Source organism: Echinops telfairi, unplaced genomic scaffold, assembly GCF_000313985.2.
Source record: "Echinops telfairi isolate 266 unplaced genomic scaffold, ASM31398v2 ScPeMD7_7412;HRSCAF=8450, whole genome shotgun sequence".
Lineage (NCBI taxonomy): Eukaryota > Metazoa > Chordata > Mammalia > Afrosoricida > Tenrecidae > Echinops > Echinops telfairi.
Window position 1 is genome coordinate 13,262,680 of NW_022111312.1, and position 20,855 is coordinate 13,283,534.

Consider the following 20,855-nt stretch of genomic DNA (forward strand, 5'->3'; position numbering starts at 1 on the left):
TTGGCCCTGAGGGGTTTATCTATCTTGGATTCCCTGTGTTGTGGGCTCATATCTGTAGCAGTATGGTCTAATCCGATTTGTTCTGGTCTAATCCGACTTGTAAGGTAGAATTGAGGTCATGGTAGTGGGGGGAAGGAAGCCCCAAAGAGGTAGAGGAAAGTTGTGTGTTTCATCTGTACTATCCTGCACCCTGACTGGCTCATCTCTTCCCTGTGACCTCTCAGTGAGGGGATGTCCAATTGTATACAGATGGGCGTTGGGTCTCTACTCCATGCCCCACCCCCCTTCACATTGGGTATGATTTTGTTCTGGGTCTTAGATACCTGATAAGATCACACAGGCTGGTGAGATATATATTTATTAAAGAAACTATAAATTTACACAGCCCATCTCAAGAAATGAAATCAACAGCGATATCCTGTTAAACCATGATTATATTTCTTTTTCTCCTTATAGCAATGGTGTTATTAAATACTTATTTTTGTAAGACTGAGTTTGCTAAGCCTAATATACTCTTTGTCCATGTCTTGTGGTGTTTAAGAGAGTTGCCATTTGTTTTTCGCTGATGCATCATCCATAGTATGAATGTACCAGAGCTTGTTTTTCCATTTCTCTTTAATGGGGGGTTTGAGTTCCATGCTTTTGTTATGGAAATTCTCACCTGAATTTTATAGACCACCTCAAGAATAGATGTGATGCAACTAGTGTGGTCCTTAGAACACTAATGCTCGAAGACTTGATGAGTTGTGGGATAACATCAAGGATAGCAGTCATGAACAAAGCAATCATTTAAAAGACAGGAAAGAAACAAAATATCAAAATGGATGTCAGAAGAATAGCTGAAATATGCTATTGCACTTAAGAGTATCTCTTCTTAGTGATGATTGAAGACTGCAGCCTTCAGTATGGAAATCTGACTGAAGAAGGATTGATATTTTAGAATGATGATGTTGAAGAATACTGACTGCTGTAGAGTGCCAGAAAAATGAACAGTTCTGTCTTGGAAGAAGTATAGCCAGAATGCTCCTTAGAAGAGAGATGGCAAGAAATCTTTTTTTTTTTTTTTTTTAACATTTTATTAGGGGCTCATACAACTGTTATCCCAATCCATACACACATCAATTGTGTAAAGCGCATTTGTACATCGTTTCTCAAAACATTTTCTCTCCATTTAAACCCCCGACATTAGGTCCTCATTTTTCCCCTCCCTCCCCACTACCCCCTCCTGCATGAGCCCTTGATAGTTTATAAATGGGTATTTTGTCATATCTTGCAAGAAATCTTATAATACTTTGGACAGTTATCAGAAGACCAGTTCTTGGAGAAGGTCATCATTTGTGATAACGTTGAGAGTCTTCGAAAAAGAGGAAGGTCCTCAGATGTAGGCATTTTCTTTGCCTGTGTGTGGATTGAGAGAGTGGCTGCAACAAGGGCTTCAAGCATAGCGACAGTTGGGAGAATCGGGAGAACCTGGTAGTGTTGTGTTCTGCTGTACATCAGGTTGCTATGAGTTTTGCTGGACTCAGTGGCACCTAACCACCACATTAGGGTGGTCTTTTCCATTTGAGTATACTTGCTCATTTTCAGTACAGAGATTTGTGAATTAGGAATGCTCTTAAATGATGATGGCAACATGTACGTTTTGTTTGATACAATTTATGTATGGATTGTTAGAAGAGCTGTAAAATGATTTATTTAAAAAAAAAAAAAGAAAAGCTCTTATTAGCACTTGGGAATATTTTAGAAATCTTTGAAGATTCAGAACAATACCAGGGCTAGATTATTTATTCACTCATTGAACATTTTTGAGCACTTGTGTCTGGCAGTGTTTCATATGCTGGGAAGTGTGTAGTGAAGCTATTAGACAAAGCCCCCTTATGGCTCTCAACATTCTTGTGAGTGTTGTCAAGACCTCACCTGGTGTTTAAGTGTTGTAGAAGTGTTGTTATTGGGCTCAAAATGGTAGTGACTCATCTGGATATCTAAGTGACTGCAGTTCGGTCAGGTTTCGAGGTCTGTTTCTAAAGTCCGTAAAATAAAGGTCATCTTCCATCTTCTTAAGTCAGATGATTTGTGTAAAGCTCTGGGTACAGTAGGTAACACAAGAACTTAGCAAGTAGTCAGTACTAGCTAGTAAAGAAAATACACTGAGAGAGAAATTCCTTTGACTTCTAAACTGAACCAGGCTCTTGAGAAAAAGTGTTTGGGTAGGCACAAAAGGGCAGAGGAGAAGAGGCAGGAAAGTGTGGGGGGGTGTGGAATCCCTGAAGAAAAATAGCATGAATAGGATGGGAATATTGTGACTGTGTGGAGGGGACCTTGAATACCAGGATACATTCTTTGAACTTCAGGGTTTTCTTTTTTCCTTCCCTTTGAGTGTTTTCAACACAAATTTATTAATTATAAAGGCCCTGTATTGTTAGCATCTTGGACTATTTTCATTTTCCTGATATAAAACTTTGAAAATCATATTTTACATGGATTCTCCTCCAGTTTTTCATTGTGAAGATATTTGAAAATTCAGTAAATATTAATGACTCACACAAGGAATACCTCTTTACCTCTACCACCAAGATTTGACTGAGTAATTTGTGTATCATTTCAGATTGACAGCAGAGTTGCAAGAATAGTTCACAATATCCCCCGATAGTTTCCATCCAGATTTACTACGTTAAAAGAGTACTATTGTTTAGTCTACAGACCTGTCTGAGATTTCTGTCACGCAATAATATTCAATATGGCCCCCCAAACCCAAGATCCTGTGTTGCATTAACTGATGGATCTCTTTGCTATGGTTCTTAGCTGATTCCCACTCATGGAGACCTCATGTGTGCTGAGTACAACTGCTCCGGAGTCTCCTTTGCTCTGGAACAGTTTCTGAATCTGCTGTGTGTTTATAGACATTGATATGTTTGAAGTAGACAGGCCAGTTATTTTGTAGAATGTCCCTCACTTTAGGTTTGTCAGATGTTTTTTGAGAATTAGATTCCATTTATAGCTACATAGCAAGAATACCACTTTAGACTGAAAGAGACACTCTTTCGATGGAAAAATCAAGCTAGTGAGTGTCTCATCATTGTATGCGGTTTATCCTAAGAAAAGCCAAGAATGGGTAGCATTTGAAAAACATGGTATATAAAAGTTATAGGGAGTAAGTCAAAATGAGGCATTTTTTCAATGTAAAGTGATAAAAGTGATGAGCCCTGTGTCTGTATTTAAATTTTCATTTTTTTCTTTTCCTCTAGTCTGTTCATTACCAACAGAGGTAAGTCCTTTTTAAATTATTATTTAATAATAATTTATTAAATTTTTAATGTAGGCAGTTGAGGTCTTTTTTTAGTATACTTTAAATGGCATTTTATTGTATATAAATTATATTTCAATAAAACCCACTTTCATCCAGTCAATTCCGACTGACTCACAGTGTCCCTGTATAGATTTCCGAGGATGTAAATGTCTGTGGGAGCAGATAGCCTCATCTTTGTTGCGCAGAATGACTGTAGGTTTGAAACGTTGATCTTTCGAGTAGCAACCCAACACCTGGGCTCCTTTATTTCAGTAAAGTTGGTCAAAAGTTATCAAGGATTTTATTTTATTTGGATCCAAAATCCATGTGCATGGAAGCAATACTCAAAACATCAAATGACATATTGCATTGGGCAAATCTTCCCCCAACAGATCTCTTTACAGTGTTAAAGAACAGAGATAACACGGTGAGAACTAACTGAAGACATGCTATTTTCAGTCTCGTCCTATGCGTGTGAAAGCATGTGAGAGTAAGGAAACGTGTCTGCCAGTGCTGAGTCTGTGCTGCCAGTGCTTCATAGCTTGTGGAAAGATTTCAGTTGATACTCTTGCCAGTCTTGCCCACCCCCTGTCCCTTTTTTAAACTAATGACTTTAGCACAGCATAGACTTTTTACTTCTCTTGAAATGGGTGAATGTCGACTAGTTGTTTTTAGTTTCATATTTAAAGACCAGTTAATATTACTGTGATTCAAATTGTTCCAAGTCATAAATAATGGGGTGCTTCCCAGTTTGTTTTGTTATTTCTCTTTTATTTTAGTTGAAGTCATTTAGAGTGAACTTACAAGCTTGCTTCCTCCTTTTTTATGTTCCATCATTTGATAGTAGGGTTTCAGCCCGTCTCTCATGGAGACTTCTCAGTCACCTTGGTTGTAGAGTAGTTAAGTGCCCAGCTGCTAACGGAAAGGTCTGCAGGTGAAACCCACCAGCTGCCCATAAAATTGACAACCTTGGAAACCCTGAGGCGCAGCTCTGCCCTGTCTGTATGAGTCAGAATTTGAACAGCAGTAGGTCTGACTTGTGGAGCAAAGAAGGGTCCTTGAAGTGCTGTGCTTAAGTGCTTAGTTGCTAACCAGAGCGTCAGTGCTCTCGACCCACCAGGCGCTCTGAAAGAGAAGGATGTAACAGTCTGCTTGTATTAAATGTACAGAGCAGTTCTCCTCTGTCCTGTGGGGTCACTGTGGGTCAGAAATAACAGTAGGTGTAGAGGACTTTGATTTTGGAGAAATGTTATGGGGCTTATGAATTCTTCAGATTTTGACTCGTGTCATTCTTTTTCAATTTGGATTTTTTTTTGGCATGGAAATCATGAACAGTCAGCAAATGAAACACGCCTTTTTTGTGTTGATCATAAAAGGCATAATAACAAATTTTATGCAGCAAATTAGGTTCCCCTTTAGCAACTTTCACACCCACAGTCCATGCCATTGTTAGAATTTTCATCATTCTATATTTGTTCTGTTCTCTTTGCTTTGGGCTTCCCTCCTTGCCTTCTCACCGTTGCTTTTGGTTAAATTTTGGTGTCATACAGTGATTGTTTAAGGTAGACATTACTCGTATGTGATATTTCTTGCTTCATAAGCCAGTCAGTTATCTGGCTGAATAGTGACCTGTAGCGACAGGTTTCATTCCAAGTTCAGAGGGTATGTTCCGGGGATAGTCTGGAAGCTTGCCTTATTCTCTTAACTCGTTAAGGAGGCGTGACCCCTTAGGAATGTGAGTTTTTCCCTATTTCTGCCATTCTGTCTTCGACGTTCAATTGTGTCCCTGGTCAGAACAGACTGGTTCTGTGGGTTAGTTTCTTCTTTGAGCCTTTGATTTTCTTCATCAGAGTAGTCTTCAAGTCTGAAGTTTACATGTCCAAGCAGAGGAGAGAGAGCAGATACTATATTTAAGATTTTCTGTTAATTAACTTCTCAGTCAGGTTCTGTCGGCAGGCCATGGAAATAATGAGTCCTCTGTGTGCCCAAAGCAAGACACAGGGAGACATGTTTGTCTTTGTTCATTCTCGTTTGATGGGGAGAAAAGTCTTCCTCTAGCAGGTGTAAAGCACATCAAGTCGATTCCAACGCATAGAGGCCCTGTGGGACAGAGTAGAACGGCTCTCTTGGGGTTCCAACACTATATATCTTTGTGGGAGCAGATGGCCTCATTTCTCGCCTGCGGGTATAAAACCAAGCCCACTGCCATCAAGTCAGTGCAAACACAGCAACCCAAATAGTTTCTGAGGCTGTACATTCCCATGGAAACAGCCAGCTTCATCTTTTTCCCGTGGAGTGGCTGGTGGCTTTGAACGACTGACCTTGAGGTTAGCAGTCCAAAGCTTACGAGACAGTGCCACCAGGACTCCTTATAGCAGGCACAAGGAATGATTTCTTAATAAAATGTGTTGGTGTCTTGAAAAGGCTCTGCTGTGACTCTTCAGCAGTTTAACTGATTGTCGTTTTTCCCCCCTAGTACTGTGAATATATGCCTGATGTCACTAAATGTAGACAATGGTTAGAGAAGAATTTTCCAAAGGAGTTTGCAAAACTTAGCGTAGGTAAGAACTTTTTTTTCTTCAAAGCTCTTGTACATGAAATGCATGCATGTATAATGTTATAAGTATCATGAATAATGTTATAAGTATCAAGTTGTATAATTGAGAGAAATAATTGATTTAGGACAAATATATTCATTTAAGAAATTATTTATTGTGATGCTATTATGAGGCAACTTTGTGGGAAAATTCCGTCATTCTTCACGTAACCTTTTCCCAACAGCTTGTCGAAGCCCTTTGTATGTGTTGCACACTGTTCTAGCTGTCTGAGGATAAAGTGTAAATGTGACATCCCCTGCTCTTAAAGAAATGAAATTCTAAGAAGGGAAACAAAATAAGCAGTACGTTTGTATGTTGAATTGTGATACACAGAGGGGAGGAGCTGGGAGATGTTGGAAAGGGGCTATGAAATTTAGTTTAGGAGGAACAGGAAAGAGGACATTTGAATAAAGACCTAAACGAAGTGAAGGGTGAGCCAAATGGTGTCTGGCGTGCCAGGTGGGAGCACTTGGCATGTTGTACCCGGAACTGACTGAGGCAGAGAGGAGCTGAAATCCAAAGTCATGGGGGAGTACTAGACCATTGTAAAGTCTTAACTCTCACTGTGAGTGAGATGAGCTACCAGAAGGTTTTAAGCAGGATGATCTGTCTGACTTTTGTTCCCGCAGCATCACTTTGGCTGTTCTGCTGAGAATAGATGAAGGGGTATAAGGGACACTAGACAGGAGGCTGTTGTAATAATCTCACATCAAGAATTGATGACACAGAGTGGTGGGAAGTGGAGGGGGTGAAGCTGGTTGGATTTGGGATAGATCCTGGGGGTGGTATTGACCAGATTTGCTAACATGCTAGGTGTGGGGTATGAAGAAAAGAGGGGTCTAATATGGTTCTGATCCATGCAACTAGAAGAATGGAGTTGCTGGTGCCTGAGATGGAAAGGGGCGGTGGGGATGAGGGGCCAGATTTGCTCCAGTGAATGGTTGTCGGTGTGACTCTGTCGGGGCCAGAATGACAAAGACCGAGAGGGGGGTACAAAGGGCTACTTTTATTTCATTGCTCAAGGAAAGGAAGTGGCAGGCGGAGTCTGTTGTCCTGGTGAAAATGAGGGTAGTGGCAGGAGGCATTCAGAGCCTAGGCTGGGAATAAGCCTGGGCCTGTTTCTATCCATTCATTTCTGACTCAGCCAACCCTATGGGACAGGGCAGACCTGCCCCGTAGGACTCCCATTACAGAAGCAGTTTTCAAGCCTTTCTCCCGTAGAACTGCTGATGGGCTCAAACTGCTGACCTTTCAATTAGCAGCCAAGTACTTAACCACTGAGCCCACCAGGCCTCCTTAGACTGCGGATTTAAAAAAGACCCAAAAACCCACTGCCACTGAGTTGATTGTCACTCATCGTGACCATATAAGACAGCAGATTTGCTCCTTAGGGTTCACATTTTTACATCTACATCTTTCTAGGAATAGATAGCCTCATCTTTCTCCTAAGGAGTGGCTGGTAGATTTGAACTGCCAGCCTTGCCGTTAGCAGTCCAAGGTTTAGCCCACTGTCCCCACCAAGGCTCCTTAAGCTGAACATAGACCTCCTTAAATTTGCCACTATAGCTCCACTATTTGCTGCTTTAATTTTCAAATGGTTTTATGAAACCCCATCTGGAAACTTGATAGGGACAGTCACTGCTCTGTCACTGTCAGTGGTTGGGCAAGAGTCTTTGTCTCCTGTTGCAGCTGTCCCTGTAGTCTGTCCAGGGTATCATGGAGACTGCAGGGAGAGGAGGTTCTTCTTACCTGGAGCACTTTCTGGGTGCAAAAGTCATATTTAATTTGATGCTGAACACTGCTGTGGGGGCTGAGTAGTTTATGCTGATTTCATATGGCTAATACATCCTAATGTCCACAGAGCCAAGGCTTTTTGTTTTCTCTTCCAGACTTGCTCCTGGCTTTTCCAGAGCCACTCACTAGAGATCTCGCAATAAAATCCTGTGCTTTGCAGCTGTCAGGTGCCGGTGCTGGTACATTAGTTGCCTTCGTTGTGTGGAAAGTTGCTGGAGGGTGAGTTCTTTCATTAAAGACAGTTGGGAATAATGTTAGTGCATTTGAATTTCACTTGTACCTCTAGGACATTCGCCCAAACAAGAAGCTGGAATTATCGAAGGTCACGGAATGGCTGGGGAAGAGGAGGAGAAGAAAAAGCAAAAGAGAGGTAAGACTTCCATCTGTGTTTTGCTTTGCATAAATGCACCTATCCTTGGACAGAAGAGAGTGTTAGTAAAAGGGATCCCAAAAGAATGATCTCCCTGTTGTTTTAATGTTGCCCATGTGTCGTCATACAGAGGGGTGCCGACTCACAGTCCCAGGAGGGTGCTGGCTATAGCCGCCGTGGGTTTCCTCAGTGACTTGGCCCTAAGCAAGCTTGCTTGTTTGCCCTGTATGTATACATAAAAAGTGACCACCCAGCTTGTTAAGAATATTTGCACTTGCTCACCATGTTATTATAATACCCGTGTGTCCTGTTTAACTAGAATGAGTACATTCATGAAAGATTCTACTCCTGACCACTGCTCATAGCCGAGTGGAGAACTTTTGCACCTTCTGTGTGTGCCTGCCATTGTGTTCTTGCTCCATTCTGAAGCGAATCTCTCCTCTCCCCCCCCCCCCCATGGAGACTTTGCATCCTGTCCCTCCATCTGTTTCCTCCTCTTCATTCATTTTCTCATCTATGACTAGACTAGCACAACACCCCCATCTCAACCCCCACCCCCGTAAAAGATCCCAAACCTGCTGCCGTTGAAGTACTGGCTCATAGTGGCACCACGGGGCAGAGAAGGAACTGCTCCTTAGGGTTTCTGAGACTAAACCTTCATAGGAGCAGACTGGGGAGGGGCTGGTGGGTTTGAACTGCTGACCCCAAAGTTAGCACTCCATGACCCACTGCATCACCAGGGGGGTCCTGTGACTAACATTAGGTTATAAATGTTTGGGGCACTTTTCATCTTTAAAAAAAAAATCTTCGGAGAACCCATGTCTGTTTCCACCTTGTTCTCCTTTCTGTCCTTCCTCAGCAAACTTCTCTTCTGTGAAGAGTAGACTTGCTGGGTTCATCTGAAGCAGACTTCCTCGCCACTGAACGCCCTCTGATGAAAGATCCCCGGTGCCTGGGTGATTGCCAAACAGCATGAGCATTCGTCATGCTGTCCTTTTGGGGGTGTCCAGCTCTTTTGGTTTCTGCAGCTCTCCTAATCATCTGCCACTTCTCTGTCTCCTGTGTCATCTTTTTCCAATTGTCCCATAAAAGTTTGTTTCCAGGGTTTCTGTCCTTGTCCTCTTGCCCTTCCACCCAGCCTATTCTCTCTGAATGCTGCTACCACTTCCCTGCCTTCTGCCACCCATGATCCAAGTAGGATTCCCAAATCTATCTGCCCACCTGGCCCGTCTCCCAGCAAGCTCACACTCAGGGCGTCCACTCCTTTGTGTGGTGGGTGAAACACGGCTTGTATCTAGGCATCTAAGTCGGAAACAGAACTACCTCAGGCACTCTCTTTACCCAAAATCCAGTTCTAAGTTCTGTTCATTTCTACTTAGTCTTTCCTATCCTGTGCTTCACCACTGCTACTGTTGCCACTGCTGTGGCTCAGCTTTCAGTTAATTTCTACTGGAACTAAGGCAAGAGACTCCTCACTGGCTCTTCATTCTGCTTTCTTCACAACCCTCTCCCGAGAAACACAAGCGCACACACACATACTCTTTGTAGTCAGGGGACTTCCTGATAAGACACAACTCTGGTTATTTCACTCTTGCATTGTCTTCTCGTGGCTTCTCTTCCACAGTGCGAAGTCCAAGTACCAGAGCTTGAGGTACTAGCCTGCTAGCGCCTGGTCAGGCTTCCGCTGCCATCAGTGTCCTTTGATTGGAACAAATGTCATTCCCAAATGCCTTTTCCTACCCCCTTTTCTGGAATATCCTTTCTTCTACGTCGCAGCCCTTCTTCCTAGGCAGTCCCTTAGTGTAGGTGTCACTTAGTCTAGAAGCAGAGGAAGCCCTTGTGAACAGAGCTGTGGGGGTGCCTTGGCTAGGTCCACCTGCACATGTCCAGCTGCTGTCATTATATAACTTTCTCCGATTTCCTTCCCTAGCCTGTCAGTCAGTCCCGGAGGGCAGGGACTCTGCTCTGCTCATTTTGTGTCCTCAGTACATACATTTATTGAACAAATACTCGGACGAGTATCTTTTTAGTTTTGGGTTCCAGAAGGAAAGATTGTTAAGCTTAGCTTCTGCTACCTTATGAAAGCAAACCAATGTAAAGTCGTCATGTTCTGTCATTATTTATACTAAAAGCAAAGTAATTAATGCCAAGCTCTTTCCTAATAATAAAGGTGGACGGGGTCAAATAAAACAGAAAAAGAAGACAGTACCACAAAAGGTGACGATAGCCAAAATCCCCAGAGCAAAGAAGAAATATGTGACAAGAGTGTGTGGCCTTGCAACTTTCGGTGAGTTCAGCCTCCTGTGCATTTAAAATAAGAAACTTTTCACTAACAACATGCAAAATGAAAGTTTGCTTCTCAGAATACAGCTTTACTGTCTGTTTGGGGAAAGGGCTGCCTGGCATAGCCTCTTTCTTTCTGGGGTCCCTGAAGAGGCACACTTTATGTCGCATTTCACGTGAAGCTGCTGGGTGCTGTGCCTCGGCAGGCGTGGTGGCAGGGACTCCTGGGGGCCGTCCCCTCCGGGACTGGCAGGAAAAGGGGAGGGCAGACGAGTGGCAGGACTCCTGATTCAGAGTCCCTTTGGTCCCGAGAAGATAGTAAGATGTATACCAAGGTCCCTTCAATACAGATTGAAAAGCCACCCTGGGACACATTACAAACATGAGGTGTAGTTCCCTGCTGTAAATCTGTCTTGTAAAAGGGAGGCAAACAGGAGGACTTCCCTCCTGCTTTGAGCGCAGTGCTAGGAATTGATGTGTGCTAGGACTTAAGGTTGTTTTTGCTCTTAACTACTCAGGGAAACATTTAGAAGTGTGTTGGAAAATTCCATTATCTTCTCATCCCATTTTCCAAGAACATTTGAACACCCCTCCCCAGCCCCCCCATATATGTTTGCATAACTTGAGTGGTGCTGTTTTTTCCCTTTTTTATGCTCAGGCTTTATCGGACCTTAGAAATAGCAATTGATTTATTAAGACCATTTATCTATGGTCATTTGCAATCACTCTTCTGAGAAAAATAAGTTTATTGAAGCACTCTTTTAGGATTTAACTTGCAGGCAGACTTTTTAGAATGGCAGAATATCTTTGATGTAGACTTTCAATTGTCTCATCCCTTCTTTGTTTACAACACAGAAATTGATCTTAAAGAAGCACAAAGGTTTTTTGCTCAGAAATTCTCCTGTGGTGCCTCAGTGACAGGAGAGGATGAGATCATCATTCAGGGTGACTTTACAGATGACATCATCGATGTCATCCAGGAGAAGTGGCCAGAGGTAAGACTGTAACCCATGTGCAGCCACACAAACTCGTGTGGAAAGCTGTTGCTTCTCTGTTCTCACTGGGCACCCTGATTCATGAACATGCCATTCCCTGTGTTTTCTAGGTGGATGATGACAGCATCGAGGATCTTGGAGAAGTAAAGAAGTGATTTTGAACAGGTGTCTGTATTTAATGATCTGAACTGAGAATTGATAATGGCCAAAGAGGGGGGAGGCCTTTTAAACAATATATTTATCCTACAGCAAAATTGTAGGCCGCCCTTGTCCTTGGCCTTTTCACTGTTCTGTACAAGGCTGCTTGTTTTTGTTTTTGTAATTGCCAAAGTCTAATAAATAGGGGAGACTGTCATGCTGATGCATGAAATAGAATTTAGTTGAATAAAATTCTTTGGTCATTTGGTACTGACTTCTCTGTCTTTGTAACTTTTGTTTTGGAAAAACACTATGGGCCTTTTGTGGGAAGCATTTCTATTGATTATTTTACCAATTTACGGTTGAGGAATTTTAAGAAAGAATTTGAGCCTGCCTTCCTTAGCAGTAGTGTCTGTCTGTCTTCTAGCTGCTTTGGTGTGTTAACTTTGAGATGGGCAAGGATTGAATAGACCTGTGGCTGAATTTGCTTCATTGTTATCAATAAAAATACTTGGTGCATGCAGTCAGAGGTCCTTCAAAAAGGTCCATGGAACAATGGGATTCAATTAGCTAATGGAAAGATCCATGAACACTTTTTGAACCTCCCGCTTGCCATTGATACATGAGTTGTCTACACTATCCTCCTGAATAATGTATGGTAACGTAGGTTAAAAGCCTTAAGATCCTCTGCACTATAAGCCACTTCTTTGACAGCGTCCTAATGAAACATAATCAGACTTGCATAAAACTTCAGAATGAAAGTATTCATCAAAATGTCATTTCTAGTTTCAAAGAATCACATATGATACATATGAACAGTTGAGAAATGGTTTAAGAAATAATAGTGTCTCATATGTTAGAAAAATACAGTGCTGTTAGATACTGCTGAGTCAGTGTGACAGACAGTGAGTGACCCAATGTGTATCAGAACAAAATTGCTCATCCTATACCATCCTCACAATTGTGAGGTTTGAGCCCGTGTTTTGCAGCCACTGTGTCAGGCTGTTTTCATTAGGGACCTTCCTTCTTTTCACGGATCCTCTACTTATGCAAGCATGATGTCTTCCAGGGACGGTCACTCCTGATAACATGTTAAGAGTACGCAAGACAAAGCCTTGCCGTCTCACATCTAAGGAGCCTTCTGGATCTACTTCTCCCAAGATAGATGTTGGTTATTCTGGCATTCCATGGAATATTATGCATATATTTAAAGATCCTTTCCCAAGAGTATTTGGAAGCATGTACTAACTCATAGCGACCCTATGATGTGCAACAGATTGAAACCCTGTCTGGTCCTGTCCCACCCTCACGATTGTTCTTATGGTTGAGACCATTATTGCAGCCACTGTCAGTCCATCTTGTTGAGTGCCTTCCAGTTTTGCCTCTCCTCTGTCAAGCATGATGCCCTTCTCGGGACTAGGCTTTCCTGACAACATATGTCCAAAGTGCACAACGGAATTTCACCATCCTTGTCTCTAAGGAGCATTTTGGCTGGACTACTTTCGAGATAGATTTGGTGCTTTTGGCAACCAATGACTTTTAGTATTCTTTGCCAGTACCATAATTCAGATGCATCGATTTGGTAATATTAAGTGGGAAACAGACCCCAAATCGATGTTACATATATATTTAAATTGTAGTAAAGTTCTATAAAACAAAATTACTTGCTATTTCAGCATTTTTCACATGTACAATTAAATGACTAATTACATTTACACACTCACTTTTGTCATTAATTGAATAGAAGAACTTTCAGAGTGACAACTCCATCTGGATGAGCATCATAGGAATAAAATCCTGCTAACCAGCTATAAATAATTTACATAAATACCCCGCAGATAATGTGGCAATTCAAACATGTTTTTCTCATGAGGGAAATACTGGTTATTCTAGCCAATACATTATAATGAATTTAAACTTTGTGTTTTTGAAAAAAGGTCATCAGTGGTACAAATTGAAAAGAAAAATGGTATTTTAAACTGAGAACCTGACAGCCCATGAAACCATTGTGTAATGTTATGCAAATTTATATTAAATGAATGAGACGTTTTAAACTTTTTTAAAATGTGTAATAAGTTATTAAGATGAAATTTTGCATTATCTCACTTTTGTCTATCAAGACAGTTTGGTGTATGTCATGTATTGTGTTGGTGCTGAAACATGTCTGTGTGGCAATATCAACACGTGACCTTGTGTAAAGATCTGTAATGTTTGCAGTTCCTGGCAAACATCATTTCCATCCATATCCAACTAGCAAATGGATATTACTGAAGGAAATGGATTAAATTAACCTTCTGTATAACATGTGAACCTTTTTATTTGATCTGAAATTGAAAATGCAATGTAGTTTAATCTGGTTAAAATGTAATAGTTTCAGTATTGACTTGAATTCACACATTCTCGATAATGTAACTTTTTTTTTTTACAGTTTAGTACTGTCAGCAAAAAAGAATACTAAACAATTCCAACTCATAGTGACCCTATAGAACAGAGCAGAACTTCCTCTGTTGGTTTTCGAGAATATAAGCATTTACAGGAGTAGAAAGCCTCATCTTTCTTCCTTGGAAAGGCTGGTGGATTTGAACCGCTGACCTGGTGGTTAGCAGCCCAATTCATACCACTAGGGCTCCAGCAAAAAGGAATAGCAGCCTTTAAACATGCTTTGTCTCATATAAATGAGATTTTACTTGATTGAACTGGCAGCGGCAAATGCAAAGACTGTTTTGATAAATTTTTCTTTTCAAGATGCTAACAAAATGAAGCCCTTGTTATTGCATACAAAATTATTCAGTTGCCATTGCTTAGGCTATAACCTATGGTAGGTAGCTTTCTCTGTCAAAAAGCTGGTAAGTTACAATTTTGAAGGTGAAGTCTTTTACTCTGTTACTTACTAAATTCCTAGGTGTGCTGTAGGTTGGGAGCACGGGGCTGCTAATGGAAAGATTGGTGGTTCAAACCTACCACCTACTGGGGAGAAAGATAGGGGGCATCTGCTCCAGGCGTTACAGTGAAGGTGTGAGTCGTAATCCACTCGACAGCAGTAGGGTTTGGGGGTTAATTATGAAATAGGGAGAACGACATGAGTCTTGGTCTTCAATGTGAAAATACTACTATAAAACATTTGGTAATTTTTCTTGCTGGTGATGCCTATGGGTCGGAACTCATGCATGGCCCACTCCCTGGCACCTAAGGACAACTCATGCTGCCTAAGGGGTGAGGAAAGAGGTGGGCACTCAGGTTAGATGTAGAAAATACCATGTTTTCATCACCCAATTCCTATGTAGTATTTTGAAGAGGAAACTACATGTGAAAAAGTTTAGATTTGCCCAGAATATGGTCAACTTTTGTCACAACAGAGTGCCATTGCTTCTTCCGGTTGCTATCATAGAGCTATATCGAGTCTGAACAACGTTGTTTAAATAGCTTTTTTTCATTTGTGCTTCAGAGCTGACTCCAGTGCCAGCTGTCCTTGCTCAGAGCTGGGCGCTTCCCTCCTTACCTCTATTCATGCATTCATTCATGGACCAGGAATTCAGCTCAGTGACAACAGGCATGGGGACACTGACATAGCTCAAGTTTTGTTTGATCCATCTCTGCCACTGGCAAAGAGCCGGTTCTTCGAGGACCCCACTAGGTGGCGTAAGCGGCTGGTGCAGGACCGTCATATAAACGGGACCCAGGCCCCACGCAGCGCAGCCCCGGAGGTCTCGCGAGACCCACTCGGCCCCGCTGCCACGCCGTAGCGCGGCGTCCCGAGCGCGCTTTGGAGTTGAGAAGGCAGTTTGTGGGCTCTCTCGGGCAGGCTGTGGGCGCGGGGCGCCGGGGTCGCCCCCGCCGCTCCGGGCGGGCGCGCCTATGGCGTTTCTAAGGTGACACTGTCCTCCCGACTTTTCCCCAGGGCGGAGGAAAAGCCCATGAACTCTTCGGCGACCTTGTTCTCCGGGCGCCAGGTAAGCGGCCGCCGCGCCCCCCGCCCGCTCAGCTGGCCCGCCGGCGCGTCGGGCCGAGAGGGAAACTCGGGTCCCTGGAAAGCCCAGTGTTCTTTTTCAAGAACGCGTCCCACTTACAGGTCCGTGGAGGGAAAACAGCGTCACCTAGTCAAACCCAAGCGTGTTACTCGGCCCCGGCCCCCGTCAGACGCTCAGCGGAGACGCTGACGTTTCCTGAAAACTCGGCGTGTGGGAAGCTGCTGTGTCCGCACCGCGCGGGCTTTCCTGATTCTCCGCGCAGTGAGCCGCGTTATTGCCAAGGAAGTTCGGAGGTGCTCTGGCTAAGGGCTTCCAGCTTGTTTCATTGTATCCGTGTATGTTGAGGTGACCTTTGGGGGATAATACTTGGTGTTGGCCTGTAAACTAGACTACAGCCCTGCAAGGTATCCGCGCTCTCAGAGAGTGAATACACTTGTAACCAGTTGACTTCAAATTCCCTTTTTTTTTTTTTCCTCTAAAGTGTGCTGAGTCACAAGTATATATAACCGATTCATCTGCCTTTATTACTTACAAATCTGACTCCTCAAAAAACGCAGAAATAACTGTACCTGGACCTCGGGGGAGCTTTTAAAACTCTTGCCTTAAAGTAACCCTTTCAGTTTTTTCATCACATAGAAGGCTACAGTATGATAATGTCATGCACAGTCTTAATGGTAGTTGATGTTTGTTGATGGCTAATCATGTGTGGAAGAAAGATGAGGCTTTCTGCGCCTGTAGAGGTTTACAGCCTTGGAAAGTCACAGGGCAGTTCGTCTTGATAGGGTTTCTATCGGTTAGAATTGACTGGAAGGCAGTCTTTAAATACTCTACAGTGGCGGTTCTCAACCTGTGCATCGAAAACCCTTTCACAGGGGTCACCCGATTCATCACAGTAGCAAAATTACAGTTATGAAGGAGCAACAAAAATAATTTTACGGTTGGGGGGGGAGGTTTCACCACAACCTGAGGAACTGTATTAAAGGGTCCAGCATTGGGAAGGTTGAGAACCACTGCAGATTATCTTGCTCGCCCCACCCAGTAACCCCAGGAAGGAAAAATACTGTGACTATCACCTGACCAGTGAGGAAGCCCTCAGAGTTAGAGTTAAGTAGTGCCTGATTCAGGATTCACTCTCAGGTCAGACTAACTTCCCTGTACTGAAATCACACACCCAGCCCACTGCATCCAGTCCATTGTACCTAATGGCTGAGATACCGCTGAGTCCCTGCACTAGACCTTTACATTACACTACAAACCAAACCCGCTGCCCTCAAGTTGATGAAACACATAGTGACCCTGTGGGACAGAGTAGAACTCGGCACAGGGTTTTGGGTTGACGATTCTATACACCTTTATGGACACAGACTGCCTTGTCTTTTCTCCTGCGGAGCTGTTCACCTTTTGGTTAACAGGTGAGTGCTTTAGCCATGCCACCAGGTCCCTTTAAAAAGTATATCGTATATGCTGTAGGGTAGGAGTCGACTTGATGGCAGTGGATTTGGTTTTAGTCAGGTTTATGCTGATAAGGAATTAATGCAGATAGATTTTTTAGGTCAGAAAATGGTTGTGTAAGATTGTTCATTTTAGACATGCATGCTGATGAGTAAGGGTGAAATGTATATTATCAACAATGAAGATGGAAAACAGTGGTGAGGAGCTAGGCAATGAGTATGTGGGAGTTTGTTGTACAAGTCCGTTGTCTTTTGTATATGCTTGAGTTTTTTCCTTTCAAAGCTTGTTTTAAATTATGAATGTTGAGTTTGGATCAATTACAATTTTAAATCGCACTTGGTAGCTTGAGCGTATACTACATACGTTATAGTTGTAAAAATATTTAACACTATAGGCTTTAATTTTCTCATTCCGTCCAGTCTCAGAGCCTGCTCTTAATTCTTTTTAGTTTTTATTTGTTTATTTAGCTTTTTATTGTGAATTGAGTGGAGAGTTGCCCAGATCGTCAGTTTCGTTTCATCCGTTGATGTAGCATCATTTATCCCACTTCCTCCCTGCTTTCTGTTTCCATTCCTCCTTCCTAACCCTTCAGAACTTTGTCCTTTTGATCTCAAATGATTGATGATTCTAAGAGGTACATTCCTACCTAGTGTTACAAACCTGCTTATTGTTGGCTGAAAGTTAAGCCATGGAGATGAGTCCAATTCTGAGGGTGATTAAGGGGTTTGCCGATCTGTATCCAACCAGCTAGCCTGGTCTTATTTAGGATTTTGAGTTTATTACACCTTTTTTTCCTACTCTCTTCCAAAAAATCGAACCCACTGCCATCGACTCAATTCTTACTAATGTGGATCCTATATAGGGTTTTGAGGCTTTATAAATCTTCACAGGAGCAGATAACCTCATCTTTCTGCTCATATTTTAGAAAAATAGCTGGTGGGTTCAATCCACTGACCTTGCAAGTAACAGTGCAAAGTTTACTACTTACCAACACCATCAGGACCCGCTCTATTTAGGACCTTCTAATGTTACACCCTTCAGAGCAGTTGATAGTGGTAGTGGGTACCATCTAGTTCTACTGGTCTCAAGATCATGAGACTGCTAGTAGTGAGGTTATTATAAAGCCCATTGGATTGTTTCTGTATGTCTTCAATTTTCATCACTTTTTTCATCTGAGTGGGGAGACAGCATTAGTTAAAAATTAGGTGGTTGCTCATGAATTTTTAAGATCACAGTAACTGCGCCAAAGTAGGATTTAGAACATTGTCATTGTTGACTGTTAATGCTATTTGAACATGATGCCCCCCAAGTCTATGGTCTGAGCCCTCAGGCCTGCCCAGCGACTCAGCTCCTGAAAGTGTATGGTTACAGCAAGGAAGTTTTCAGAACTTTACTGCTTGTGAGCTCCACCACAAGGATCCCTGGAGGCATTGTCAGGTAATCATTGGCTGCTAATCACAAGGTCTTAGTTGCAAACTCACCAGCCATTCCAGGGAACACGCTACTATCTGCTCTTGGAAAGATCTATGTATATAGCCGCAGATACCCTCCAGGTGCTGTTTCAGAATCAGCTCAATGTCAGTGGGTTGCCTGGATTAGGTCCTACCACATTCCTGGTTATATTTGCAACAAAATACCTATTTACAAATAACCTTTTGCCAAACCTTTATGTATTGATGTCTATACTCGCACCATTTCTCTTCTTTGTAGAATAAAATTCCTATTCTTTAACGAGAATATATCAGAGTAATTATTTTGTTTTATTTCACTTAATTACTGCAAAATTGGTGGGATAAGGTGGAGAATAATACTGTAGATTGGTACAAGGAGACAGTTGATAGTAAAAAAAATAAAATGAAGAACCCAGTCTATTGATGGTTGGCCAGTGGAGATTTGTCACATTTTAAGAGTGGTGTGTGTGTGTGTGTGTGTGTGTGTGTGTGTGTGTGTTGATGGGGACCAAAAGTTACAGGTACAGTAGGTTTGAACTTGTTTAAACATTCATAATTTCAATGCTACATTATTAACAGTGAATGAAATGTCATTGATTTACCATACTACTGAGAATTAGCACCCGAAGATACAAGTATTTGGAAAACCTGTGTTGACTGGCCTGTGTGGTCAATGAGTTTTCTTTTGATGTGAAATTACTTTCTGTTTTTATTTCTTTTTTATTTTATTTTATTTTTTTTACTTTCTGTTTTTAGAACATCGGGTCAGAAGCTGAGATTTCCACTATTGAGAAACAGCGGAAAGAACTGCAGCTGCTAATTGGAGAATTAAAAGATCGAGATAAAGAGCTCAATGAGATGGTCACAGTACATCAGAGGCAACTTCTCTCATGGGAGGAGGACCGGCAGAAAGTGCTGACTTTGGAAGAGCGTTGCAGCAAATTAGAAGGTCAGAGATGCATTCGCAGCCCCTTGGGTACATGCTGACATGTTTCTAGGGCTCCCAGGAGGCGTTGAGGACATACCTCTGCTGCCCAGGAGTGTTGGTCTAAAAGACTGGTGAACACCCACAATCCAGCTGAGAAATGTGAATTAAAGTAGGGCAAAGAACTTAGGTGCCAAGAGGGCCGATAGATTCTCATTCTTTTTTTTTTTAAATCGTTTTATTAGGCACTCATACAACTCTTATCACAATCCATACATACATCCATTGTGTAAAGCACATTTGTACATTCATTGCCCTCATCATTCTCAAAACATTTGCTCTCCAGTAAGCCCTTGGCATCATCTCCTCATTTTTCCCCTCCCTCCCCACTCTCCCCTCCCTCACGAACCCTTGATAATTTACAGATTCCCATTCTTATTAGTCATTAAAACCTCACTGCCACTGAGTCCACTCCGACTCATAGGGACCCTATAGCACAGAGTGGAAGTGCTCCCTAGGGTTTCCGGAGTAGACGGCCACATCTGTCTCCTAAGGAGTGGGTGGGTTCTAACTGCTGACCTTTTGGCTCATCGAAGCTGAGCACTTTAAGCACCCTGGCATCAAGGCTTTTCTATTAGTAATGAAAGAAATGGTCATTAAAACCAGTTTTGAGTAGCACGGCTCTCGAACTTGTAGAGGCACACCGAGGTTCATGCCCAGGGCTATTCAGAGCTGCAGCGTCCAAACTAGACACCAAGTGGAAACCACCCAAATGACCATCAGTATTAGAATGGTACGTAAACTCTGGTAATCATGTAATTGGATACTGTTGGATTAAATATAACTATATTAGAGGGCTTCTAAAAATTTGTGGGGAAATCCCACGGTCTTTTGATTCTGTTTTCCACAAGATTTTGAAGCCCCCTAGTACCGTATATACTCGTGTATAAGCTGAGTTTTTCAGCACATTTTTAATGCAGTTTTTTGTGGTAAAATTAGGTGCCTTGGCTGATAGATACTCTGGTTGGTTTATATTCGAGTATATACAGTATGTAGTATAACTACATGAACATGCAACAATGTAGACGAATCTTAGTGTCTTGTCATCTTAAGTGCAAAAAGCAGATTGGAGAATTCACAGAGTAGATCTCTATGATGGTTCACAAAGCTGTGTATCTAAAAAGTATGGTCAAACTCAAAAACACTGCCAGCAAGTCCATGCCGATTCATCACTTCACAATAGGACAGGATAGAACTACCCCCTTTGAGTTTCTGAGACTGTTTGCATGTGTAGAAAACCTACTGTTTCTTCCTCAGAGAGACAGTGGCTGCAAACAGCCGACCATTCAGGTCTCGACCCACTGCATAACCACTGTGCCGCTGATGGGGCCAAAGCATCCCAAGAAGCAGAGAAAGGAAGTAGAGCTTGAAGCCAGCTTCCTGTGTTCAAGAAGGGATGTAGAGGGGACATCCAGGCTGCTGACAGCGTCACGAAGAACACGCGTGTTCCCTTTTGAACTCTGCACACACATTTTGTGACTTTCCTGGGTTTTTTTAATGCGCATTTCACAATGGAAAAAAAATTGTTTTAATGAA

At 42.4% G+C, this 20,855-nt stretch overlaps 2 protein-coding genes across 6 annotated transcripts in view; both read left to right on the forward strand.

Moving 5' to 3' along the window:
- DENR (density regulated re-initiation and release factor) overlaps positions 1-11,737 on the forward strand; it is a 15,295-nt gene extending 3,558 nt beyond the window's left edge. Inside the window, exons 3-8 of the mRNA XM_004709603.2 lie at positions 3,246-3,265; positions 5,763-5,847; positions 7,964-8,047; positions 10,218-10,334; positions 11,186-11,325; positions 11,436-11,737. Coding sequence (XP_004709660.1) covers positions 3,246-3,265; positions 5,763-5,847; positions 7,964-8,047; positions 10,218-10,334; positions 11,186-11,325; positions 11,436-11,480 — 491 coding nt within the window. The 3' untranslated portion in view covers positions 11,481-11,737. The remainder of the gene's footprint in view (positions 1-3,245; positions 3,266-5,762; positions 5,848-7,963; positions 8,048-10,217; positions 10,335-11,185; positions 11,326-11,435) is intronic.
- Positions 11,738-15,304: 3,567 nt separating this feature from the next.
- Positions 15,305-20,855, forward strand: part of CCDC62 (coiled-coil domain containing 62) — a 48,815-nt gene continuing 43,264 nt past the window's right edge. For 4 of the 5 annotated variants that reach the window (XM_045296817.1, XM_045296818.1, XM_045296820.1 and 1 more), the window contains exons 1-2: positions 15,322-15,413; positions 19,091-19,283. In XM_045296817.1, coding sequence (XP_045152752.1) covers positions 15,378-15,413; positions 19,091-19,283 — 229 coding nt within the window. In that variant the 5' untranslated portion in view covers positions 15,322-15,377. Of the gene's footprint in view, positions 15,414-19,090; positions 19,284-20,855 lie in introns of all 5 variants that reach the window. The other variant, XM_045296816.1, reaches the window with a different exon arrangement.